At 49.6% G+C, this 12,246-nt stretch overlaps 1 protein-coding gene across 1 annotated transcript; it reads left to right on the forward strand.

Annotated features, from left to right (window-relative positions):
• NTSR2 (neurotensin receptor 2) lies at nt 1–7,617 on the forward strand. The gene is made up of 4 exons (XM_027556051.1): nt 1–674; nt 3,576–3,825; nt 5,893–5,983; nt 7,097–7,617. The coding sequence occupies exons 1-4, from the start codon at nt 51–53 to the stop codon at nt 7,353–7,355; spliced, it is 1,224 nt and encodes a 407-aa protein (XP_027411852.1). The 5' UTR covers nt 1–50; the 3' UTR covers nt 7,356–7,617.
• The last annotated feature ends 4,629 nt before the right edge of the window (nt 7,618–12,246 follow it).

Raw genomic sequence — 12,246 nt, forward strand, 5'->3', positions numbered from 1 at the left:
CGCCCAGTCTCCGGGCAGGGAGAGGGAGGGAGCGCAGTCTCGGGAACACGATGGAGACTGGCAGCCCGCGGGCCCCGGGACCCAGCCCCGGGCCTGCGCTGAGCCTGGACGCGCGGCTGGGCGTGGACACGCGCCTCTGGGCCAAGGTGCTGTTCACCGCGCTCTACTCGCTCATCTTCGCGCTGGGCACGGCGGGCAATGCGCTGTCCGTGCACGTGGTGCTGAAGGCGCGGGCCGGGCCCCCGGGGCGCCTGCGCTGCCACGTGCTCAGCCTGGCGCTCTCCGCCCTGCTGCTGCTGCTGGTCGGCATGCCCATGGAGCTCTACAACTTCGTGTGGTTCCACTACCCCTGGGTTTTCGGAGACCTGGGCTGCCGCGCCTACTACTTCGTGCGCGAGCTGTGCGCCTACGCCACGGTGCTCAGCGTGGCCAGCCTGAGCGCCGAGCGCTGCCTGGCCGTGTGCCAGCCCCTGCGCGCCCGAAGCCTGCTGACTCCGCGCAAGACCCGCCGCCTGCTGTCCGTCGTCTGGGCCGCCTCGCTCGGCCTGGCCCTGCCCATGGCCGTCATCATGGGGCAGAAGCACGAGCTGGAGACGGCGGGCGGGGAGCCGGAGCCCGCCTCGCGCGTGTGCACCGTGCTGGTGAGCCGCACCACCCTGCAGGTCTTCGTCCAGGTAAGCGGGAGGAGCGAGCCCACCGCCTGTGTTTTCATCTCTCACGCTAGAGAGCAGTCAGAAAGTTGGGTCTCACTGCCCGATTAAACAAAGGATTTGGGGAGAGACTTGGCCAAAGGGAAGCACTAAGAGAAGTCCAAACAAGAATGAAATAATGCCATTTTGTGGCGACACGGATGGACCTAGAGATTATCATGCTGAGTGAAGGTAAGTCAGAGAAAGACAAATATTACACGATATCGTTTATATGTGGAATCTAAAGCATAATATAAATGACTAAATGCAAAACAGAAACAGACCCTCAGACCTAGAAAATAAACTTATGGTGATCAAAGGGGAAAGGGAGGGAGAGACTGGGGATAAATTGGGACTATGAGATTAACAGATAAAAAGTACTATATATAAAATAGGCAAGCAACAAAGATTTGCTGTATAGCACAGGGAATTATAGTCAATATCTTGGAATAAGCTATATGGAAAATAATCTGAAAAATATATATGTATGTATGTGTAACTGAATCACTTTGCTATATACCTGAAACTAACAGTATTGTAAACCAACTATATCTCAATAAAAAAATAAAGAGAATTCCAGATTTGAACTCAAGATTGACTCAAGTCTTCCCAGTCTTGCAGGAGTGGTGAGCAAACGTGATTGGGTTTAAGAATTACCTGGAGAGCAGGTAACAAAATGTAGATTTCATGACCCACCCAGTTTTCTGCTTTTCTATTATCACCCAAACTAGTGATATTTAGCCCCATGACAAGAACAACTAGTTTATTGGGTCATTGTACAGATAGAAAAAGAGGCCAAAACATTCAATGTTAATGAAGGATTTCAAAAGAAATACATATATCAACTTCAGTCTTAACAGGAATATGGAAAACTGTGGAAATAGGAATAAAAATGCAACAGGAAAGCATTCCACTTGCTTTCAAAATTGCAAAGAGTTGAACATAACTGAGTGGCTTAACATGCACACACCAGAAGTATAAATACCCTGTCAATATGTTGAGCCCCATCAGGTAATCAACCAACCTCATCTTGTATTTTTCAATCATGTCTGGAGCCCTCTCCTCTGCTCCAGCACCTTGCCAATGCTACCCCATCTTTCCGCTCCTCTGGGGGACACCCAATTCGGGGATCCCAGGTCTCCCTCTATGTTGGTTCACAAGCTTATTTTGATGGAACATACGCTCTTGTAACCTCCTGAGACCTGAGAAAATGTCCGTAGAAGGTAAAAACACTTTTTGAAAATTTACGTGTCTGAAAATATTTCATTTTATCCTCTCATTTCTCACAGTGTGGCTGGGCAGAACATTACAAGATGGAAACTGTTTTTCCTCACAAATTTTAAAGCATCAGTCCATTATTTTCTAGCTTCCTCATTGCTTTGAGTGAGTCTAAGGCCAGTTGGCAATGGACAGGGAGGCCTGGCGTGCTGCAGTCCATAGGGTCGCAAAGAGTCGGACACGAGTGAGCGACTGAACTGAACTGAAGGCCATTCTGGTTCCCCTCCTTTGTACATGCCCTGTTTTATCCCTTTGGGAGCTTTGGAGACCTACTCTATCTCCAGGTGCTAAATGTCATAAGAACGTGCCTTGATGTGGATTTATTTTCATCCATTGTTCTGAGCACCCACACACCTTTCAGTCTTGAAGTTCATATCCCTCAATTTTGGGAAAACTTTTTTAAAATACAGTTTTATTGATTTATGGCTGGGCTGCATCTTCACTGATGCATGGGCTATTACTAGTTGTGGCAAGCAGGGGCTACTCCCTAATAGCTGTATGTGGGCTTCTCATGGTCGTGGCTTCTCTTGTTGCAGAGTGATGGCTCTAGGGAGAGTGGCTTCAGTAGCTGCTGCACGTGGGCCCTGCAGTTGTAGCTCCTGGGCTTAGAGCAGAGGCTCAATAGTTGCGGTGCATGGGCTTAGTCGCTCTGTGGCATGTGAGATCCTGCCAGATCAAACCTGTGTCTCCTACACTGGCAGGTGGATTTTTTAAAATTAATTTATTTATTTTAATGGAGGCTAATTACTTTATAATATTGAGGTGGTTTTTGCCATACATTGACATGAATCAGCCATGAGTGTACATGTGTTCCCCATCCTGAAACCCCCTCCCACCTCCCTCCCCACCCCATCCGTCAGGATCATCCCAGTACACCAGCCCTGAGCACCCTGTCTCATGCATTGAAACTGGGCTGGCCATCTATTTTACATATGATAATATACATGTTTCAATGCTATTCTCTCAAATCATCCCACCCTCGCCTTCTCCCACAGAGTCCAAAAGTCTGTTCTTTACATCTGTGTCTCTGTTGCTATCTCACATATAGGGTCATCGTTACCATCTTTCTAAACTCCATATATAGGCGTTAATATACTGTATTGATGTTGTTCTTTCTGACTTACTTCACTCTGTATAATAGGCTCCAGTTTCATCCACCTCATTAGAACTGATTCAGATGCATTCTTTTTAATAGCTGAGTAATATTCCATTGTGCATATGTACCACAGCTTTCTTATCCATTCATCTGGCAAGTGGATTCTTTACCAATGAGCCACTAAGGAAGCCCTGGGAAAACTTTCTTAAATGTGTTTTTTTTTTTTTTTTCCTACATTATAGTTTCCTCCACTCTTTTCTCTATTTTTCTTTCCAGCATGGCTATTATTTAGATAGTGAGCATCCTAAACGCCCCGTTTTCTTGTCTTTTCTATTTTCACTGCTCTCCCCTTACTTTCTGAGAATTTTCTCAGCATCTGTAAATCCGCTGTCACCCCCACCCCCAGCCCTGCTCCTGTTGCTGCAGATTCCCAGGCCCTTGGGCACACCTGAGGACCAGCGGTCACCAAGCCTTGGAGCGACCGCCATAACCCTTGGAATCACCTTTTCCAGGTGAATGTGCTGGTGTCCTTCGTGCTCCCTTTGGCATTAACCGCTTTCCTGAACGGGGTCACCGTGAGCCACCTGGCAGCCCTCTGCTCCCAGGTGCCGTCCCCTCCCGCCGCAGGCAGTTCTGCCCCCAGCCGCCTGGAGCTAATGAGCGAGGACAGGAAGACACTGGCCCTGGGGGACCAGGCCGCCCTGGTGAGACACAAGGACTCCCGCCGGATCCGTGGCCTCCGGCGCAGCATCCAAGTTCTCAGTTAAGTTCCCGGTAACCCCGCCCAGAGTGGAAGGGCCAGACCAGGGCGGTCTCCACCAATCCCTGGCCACATGGCCTTGAGCTAGTTCCTCCCTCTATCTAGGTCTCATTTTTCTCTATGCCCTGGGGAGTTATACAATCACCAACAGGCTTCTGTAAGGTACAGTAGTATAATTAAAAGAAGGAATGGGAATTGTGTACACTGACGGCCCCATCAGCTCCAGGGGGGTTGGACACAAAGACAAACAGACCCCTGGCTGCTTCTCAGGGAGTCTGATTGTTCAGATGGACACAAGGAACCAATGTATTTAAGGACCCGCTGACCAGGCATTGTGGACGCAGGCCAGCTAGGTCTCCAAATCCGGTTCCCCACTAACTCTCCACTTTCTCTGATGCGACACTGATCTGTGTGTGTGTGTGTGTGTGTGTGTTTAAGTATCTGGGCAAACTTGGCTCTGTAAGGACAACTTTAAAGGCACAGGAAAGCAGAGGTCTCTCCACGCACCTGTGTGATCCAGGCGCACACAAAGGTCCAGAAGGATGGAGGAAGGGACAGGGTCTGTGCTGCCACGTGTATGTCACAGTCTTGTGCACAGGACTGAAATCCAAGAGCTAAGTGTGATGTGATGTGCCAAGTAGCAAAAGCAGCACGTGAAGGGCCTGGACTTCTTTCCATAGACAATGGGTCATCATTGAAAGAGCCGGGGCCCAGGAATGACAGGGGGACTTGCTCTTGAGATATACATGCTTGACAGTTTTGCAGGACAGGCGGTTCAGTGCTTCTCAAACTTCCATGCACGTAGGAATGCTTGGGGAGAGTTGTCAGACGTGGACCCCTGGGCCCCCATCCAGAAATTCTGACGCATCTGGTCTGGGTGTGCCTGACAGTCTACATTTCTAACAAACTCCCAGTTGAGGTGGATGCTGCTAGTCCAGGGACCTCGGTGGATTAGAGAATGGGTTTGCCACTCAGGGCAGGAGGAGAAGGAGGGAAGGGAAGGAGGAGAAGTTTAGGTCAATAGGGCCAGTTAGGAGACTGCTGTCACAGTCCAGTGGAGGGAAGATGTGGTCCCCTGGGGTGGGCACAGTGGAGGTGGGGAGAAAGGGAGAGAGGAGAGATGCTAGGGAGTAACTTTTTAATAGACTGGATCTTGGGAGTACTGGAAAGAGAAGACTCTCTGGCTTACGACTTGGGTGTCAGATGGACAGTGGTGCCATCAATCAACCAGAAAAAGGGGACACAGGAGGGGAGAGGCTTTGTAAGGCAGGGCATTTGAGTTCTACTGTCTATGCAGTTGGGCTTCCCAGGTGGCACTAATGATAAAGAACCCTGACAATGCAGAAGACACAGAGGCATGGGTCCAATCCCTGGGTGGGGAAGATGCCCTGGAGAAGGGCACGGCAACCCACTAGTGTTCTTGCCTGGAGAATCCCATGGACAGAGGAGCTTGGCAGGCTACAGTCCATTGGGTCGCAAAGAGTCAGACATGACTGAAGCGACTTAGCAGGCACACATGCACACACATCTATGCAGTTAGACGACCAAGGGGGAATATCCAATCCTGAGTTAGGAGTATATTCTAGTGGCCAGGAGGTTATAGATGTTGTAGAAGTTTCTAGAAGCACATCAGTGGACCAGTTAGGATTAAAGTGGACACTCACTCAGAGGACAGGGTAACAGTAGGTTTAGGGACAGATCCAGACAAGAGTGGGGCTTTCCTAATACCTCAGTTGGTAAAGAATCAGCCTGCAATGCCAGAGACCTGGGTTGGGAAGATCCCCTGGAGAAGAGAAAGGTTGCCCACTCCAGTACTCTGGCCTGGAGAATTCCATGAACTGTATAGTCCATGGGGTTGCAAAGAGTTGGACACAACTGAGCAACTTTCACCTTCACTTTCTTTCCAGACAAGAGTGTGCCAGATAACCTCAAAGTTTCCTGCCAACCCCTAGACTCCAGGAACAAACTCTCAGGAAACATTGTTGTCACCTCGGGCAGCTTCTGCCCCCCCAGAGCTGCATAACTGCTAATGTGTTTGCTGTCTGTCTCTCTCCCCACCTGTCCTGCAGGGGCCATTGTGGCCGTGTATGTCGTCTGCTGGATGCCGTACCACGTCCGCAGGCTCATGTACTGCTACGTCCCTGACGAACGGTGGACTGAGTGAGTGAGGGGAGGAACCCCAGCTCATGGGGGGCATGGCATGGGGCTGGGATTGCCTGCACTCTCCAGGGGAAGCCCCTGGTTGCTGGCCTCTCCAGAACTCTGGCCTCCATTCTAGCTGGCCCTGCCCAGTCTGTTATCCCAAAAATTTCCAGTTCAGGGTGGGGAACCAAGCATCATCTAGAAAACTCTCTGAACTGCTAAGGCTGTGTGAGTGGCAGTCAGGGCTTCCAGCCTCCTGACTCCGGGATGGAGAGCTGCCTGCAGGTAGGGAGCAGGGCAAAGGCCATGTTCTCACAAGGAGGGAGAGAGGGAGGAGGCCTCAGAGCTGGGATTCCACGAGCTAATAGAGGCTGCTTAGAGATGAGAGCGTGCACACCCATTTCATGACACAATGGGAGAAAACCCAAGCTGAGAATCCCTTCTCTTCCTTTTGGAAATCACTGCACCCTGATGATAAGCAAAAGTCAGACATCTGAGAGGAGAGAGATCCTATGTGGCCTCCAAGGAAATAGCTGTGTCAACAGATGACTGGTTCTCGAGAGCTGCAATTTCCCCTACACACAGACACACAAGTACTCACACACAAGTACACGCACACATATGCACAAATGTGCGCACACATGCACAAGCTCGGACACACATGTGCACATATATGAGAGTGCACACACACAAACACACACACAAGTGCACGCATACACAAGCATGCACACACACACACACACCAACATGCACACAGGTGCAGCCCTTCCCAAGGCAGCCAGGGAATTCTCAGAATGCCTCTCTCCCCATCACGAAGCCACATCTCCTTGACCTCATGCAGCAGCACAAGGCCCCCCACGCCTCGAGAGCCTGGACGATGGTCTCTGTCCATCAGTAGGTGTGCTTTTCATTCTGCAGGCAGCTGGGCCTGGCAGCCAGGAACAGGGACTCCGATGCTGGGTGGAGTGTGGCAGCCAAGGGCAGCCAGTGCTGATGGAACGTTTCTTGAATGCACATTGTGCTTCTCGATAGCAGGAAGCAGGCCCTCCTGAACTGGCTCCCAACAGGAAGGGTAGGACCCGGCGGGCAGGCAGCCGGCCCTCTAACCAGCCTTCCGGGTTTCCCTTCCAGCAAACTCTACGATTTCTATCACTACTTCTACATGGTGACCAACACACTCTTCTACGTCAGCTCGGCAGTGACCCCTGTCCTGTACAACGCGGTGTCCTCCTCCTTCAGAAAACTCTTCCTGGAGGCCCTCGGCTCCCTGTGTCGAGAGCACCACCCCATGGAGTCATTCCCCCCAGGGACCCCGGAGCCCCGCCCAAGTGGGTTAAGCTTACAGCTCTGGGGCTCCCCCAGGACCCCCAGCCTGGATGAAATTGAATAATGAGCAGAACAACCCTGAGTGCCTAGCCCTCTAGTGCTCAGCAATTTCAACGCTAATAAGTCAAGCCGCGTGATCAGGTGGACCTAAAGGGAGCCCAGCTCTGCTGCTTACCAGCTGTGTACCTGCAGGCAAGTCACTTGCCCCTCTTAGCCTCAGTCTCCTCATCTGTATGAAGGAGATGAATAATACCCGTCTTTTCATGCTGTCTGACGACTACATGCTTAGTGCCTAGAGCAAAATAAAGAATATATTTTCGCTGCCATTGTTTTTGTTGCTACTGTTGTTACTACTATTATTTCTTTTTTCTCTGCTCTCCTAGAAGTCCACCAGCTTTTACAGGTTGTGGGCTCAGACGTCCCATGAATTTCCACAAATGACAAATCCACAGCACCCAGAGCATTGTTAGGTCACATAAGTCATAGTAAAATTCTCTAGTCTTTCCCAGTAAGGGAGCAGCTATTCACCTTACCAGGGTGTTCTGTGCACTTCGGAGAGCCTGTGGTCACCAGCTGCCCCCCTCCTCTCTGGCCTGCATGTCCACCTGCTCTAAAGGACAGCCCTGCAGACGCTCTCCAGCCAGCATGGTGTTCAGAAGAGCTGCACTTCCGCTCTTCTCGTCCAGGCAGGCTCCCTCCAGTCCTCCACAAACCCCATCCCCTCCCCTGTCTGCACAGGCTTGACACGCCAGCCTTGCTCCTGAAGCCTTGTGAGGCCTGAGAAAGGATGGTTTTCCTATGAGTGTCTAGAAGCTGTTGAAGCCACAGGCCTGCGAAGGGGCAGGAAGAGAATACTGGGGCGCAGACTAGAAAGACCCAGAAGAGGTTCTTTCTGAAGAACTGTGTTGATGTTTCTCCGAACTGAGTCCAACTCCTGATCCACCATCACCCACCTGGTTCATGTCAGAACCAGCACCTGTGCACACACATCACGTGCACACAATCATACAGACACACCACACGCACCATGTGTGCATAATCACAGACACACCACACACACACCATGTGTATGCAATCACACAAACCACACGCACATAGCACAATCAGACATACCACATACAATCACACAGACACACCACACACATGCGTGCGCACACAGACACACCACACACACCACATGCACACACAGATACACCACACACACGTGTGCACAATCACAAAGACACACCACGTACACACAATCACACACAGCACACACACACATGTGCACAATCACATAGACACACCACACACACCACATGCACACAACCACACAGATACACCACACACACCATGTGTGCACAATCACACAGACATACCACATACACACAATCACACAGATACACCACACACACCATGTGTGCACACACAGACACACCACGTACAATCACACAGACACACCACACACACCATATGCACACAATCACAGATACACCACACACACGTGTGCACAGACACACCATGTACACACACACAGACACACCACACATGTGCGTGCACACAATCACATAGACACACCACACACACCACATGCACACAACCACACATACACCACACACACCATGTGTGCACAATCACACAGACATACCACATGCACACAATCACACAGACACACCACACACGCGCGTGCACACAATCACAGACACACCACACACACCGCATGCACACAATCACAGATACACGACACACACCATGTGTGCACAGTCACACAGACACACCACGTGCACACAATCAGACACACCACACACGCACCATGTGCACACACATGCATGCACATGTATCACACCACATACTTGACACATACATACTTGACAAATCAACACACTACACACACATACCTGGATGGGCACCTTGTTTGAAGTGAGAAGCTGGAATGGGCAAAGGAAGACAGGACGTGCGGCTGGAGGAGGAAGGCCCAGGCTGGGCACACGGCCCGGGGTGCTGTACAGGGAGCGCTGTGTGGCTGGGAGGCGACTGTCCCAGCCCCCAGCCCCAGAGGCTGTGAGAAAAGGCCAGAGGCGATGACATACGCCTCACGGGGAGCCTGCACAGAGCCAACCACCCTCCTTGTCGGGGAAGAAGGACGTCCTGGAAAGGAGTCGCCCAGCGCTGGTCTCGGGGACCTCCCGTCAGGTGGCTCTGCAGTCGGGCATAAGGCCGCCCGGTGGATGGACAAGGACATGCCCCAGATGGGCATGTGGAGGGGCAGCCCCTCTCTGCCCTGCGTGGCTGGGCTGTGGCACTGGCTGAGGGCGCCTGTGGTGGTTGTTGTTAAGTTGCTCAGTCATGTCTGACTCTTTATGACCCCATGAATTGCAGCACGCCAGGCTTCCCTGTCCTTCACCATCTCCTAGAGCTTGCTCAAACTCATGTCCACTGAGCCGGTGATGCCCCTGCTGTTTTTGGTCAGTCACTAAACCATGTACAACTCTTTGAGATCACATGGACTGTAGCCCACCACATTCCTCTGTCCATGGGGTTCTGGCAAGAATACTGGAGTGGGTTTCCTTCTCCAGGCAGGGATCGAACCTGCATCTCTTGTACTGGCAGGCAGGTTCTTTACCACTGAGTCATCTGGGAAGTCCTGTGATCTGATCTTAAAGGCCCATCTCTGGAGCTCTAGTAAAGAATCTTTGTCTTCAGCTTCTGATGGTCCCCAGCAATCCTTGGAATTCCTTAACATGTAGATAGACCACTCCAGTCTGTGTCCATGGGCCCATGGCATTCTTCCTGTGTTTCTTTCTCTTATAAAGACACCACTTACAAGTAGATTAGGAGTCGACTTGACTCCAATATGATCTCATTTCAACTAACTACATTAGCAACAACTCTATTTCCAATTAAATTCACATACTGAAGGACTGAAGGTTCAGTTCAGTCGCTCAGTCGTATCTCTTTGCGACCGCATGGACTGCAGCACGTCAGGCCTCCCTGTCCATCACCAACTCCCAGAGTTCACTCAAACTCATGTCCATTGAGTTGGTGATGCCGTCCAACCATCTTATCCTCTGTCATCCCCTTCTCCTCCCGCCTTCAATCTTTCCCAGCATCAGGGTCTTTTCAAATAAGTCAGCTCTTCGCATCAGGTGGCCAAAGTATTGGAGTTTCAGCTTTAAAACTTTGAATATTCAGGACTGATTTCCTTTAGGATGGACTGGTTGGATCTCCTTGCAGTCCAAGGGACTCTCAAGAGTCTTCTCCAACACCACAGTTCAAAAGCATCAATTCTTTGGCACTCAGCCTTCTTCACAGTCCAACTCTCACATCCATACATGACTAATGGAAAAACCATAGCCTTGACTAGACGGGCCTTTGTTGGCAAAGTAATGTCTCTGCTTTTTAATATGCTGTCTAAGTTGGTCATAACTTTTCTTCCAAGGAGTAAGCATCTTTTAATTTCATGGCTGCAGTCACCATCTGTAGTGATTTTGGAGCCCAGAAAAATAAAGTCTGTCACTGTTTCCCCATCTACTTCCCATGAAGTGATGGGACCGGATGCCATGATCTTAGTTTTCTGAATGCTGAGCTTTAAGCCAATTTTTTCACTCTCCTTAGGACTTCAATATATCATTTTGGGGAACACAATTCCACTCAGCACCACCTAAAGCCCACTCTTTCTGGCAGGGTGGATTGCCACCCAAGGAAAAACCTTGCATGGAGTAAAGATCCTAAGAGAGAAAAACTGCTGCTCGCCAGAGTTCTAGAAGAAAAGGCACAAGGAAACTGGGACAGTCTATTCGGCGAATGACAAATGCAGTCACAGAATTTCTATTTCTCCTCTAGACCTGAAGGACTTGAAAACTCTGTACTGGCCTTTCCAACTGTTTCGCTAATTAAAATGCTAATTCCTTTTGAGCTGGAAGTCTTCTTAAGCCAGTAGACTGAAAAAGAAACAGCAGCTGTGGACACTGGACTTGCCCTTGGTTCATGGTTTTCCCTGAAATGAGGGCTGTCTGCAGAATCTGAAGCCAGACCTGAGAGGTTTAGTGCAGACACCTTTATTGGAAGTGGTTTCTAAACTGATGCTGGGGGTTTCCTGGACTCTGGATGGTACTTATGTGCTGCCTGTGGTACATGCATGAACCCAGAACCACCTTCAACAGGCAACCCAACACCTCTCCTCTCAGTGAGAAAATCTGGGATCAGTATTTTTCATTGCACAGAGTCTTAGAAGCCAACAGCACCTACTAATATACAGCATTTGGTGGGAGTAAATGACTCAAAATAAGAAGTAGCTGTGATGTTAATGGAACTGTCCTTACACGTGCAGGGATGAATCTAGATTCATTTTGTCACCTGAGACCTGTGTGATCTCAGATGAGTCACCTAGCCTTTCTGAGCCCTAGTTTCTTTTGTGTAAAATGATACCAATGATCTACTTCAAGTGTTAATTGTGATGATTAAATGAAATAATGGACAATTAGTCATCTAGTAAAATACATAACCATAGTATATGGTGAAAAAAATTTGCTACTCACTGTTGCTGATTTCATAGCTAACATATGGAGCTGGTTGACTTGGCAAAGGAAGCAAGAAGCGAACCCAAGTCTCCCAGTTTCAGATTCCATGCCCTCTGCACTGCCACATCCTGTGTTGAGAACACTGACATCCATATAAATGTTGCTCGATGTTGCTCCATATAAATGGAGAACGATTTCTCCTCCTTTATTGCAAGAGTCTTAGATTGCTGAAAGCATTCAGGAAAAAAGAATCAGTATTATTGGTGTGAACTTACTATCGTTATCTGGTTTTGGGGTGACTGTTATCTGGCCTTGCAGAAGTACAGGATTCCATATTTCCCAAGGTTCTGGGAGAGTTTTTTATTGTGTTTATGTACACATAAAAATTAGCACTTTCACGATGTATGCAACCACCACTACTATCCATCCTAGAACATTTTCTGGAATTTTTATTAT

This window comes from Bos indicus x Bos taurus, chromosome 11, assembly GCF_003369695.1.
Source record: "Bos indicus x Bos taurus breed Angus x Brahman F1 hybrid chromosome 11, Bos_hybrid_MaternalHap_v2.0, whole genome shotgun sequence".
NCBI classification, from domain to species: domain Eukaryota; kingdom Metazoa; phylum Chordata; class Mammalia; order Artiodactyla; family Bovidae; genus Bos; species Bos indicus x Bos taurus.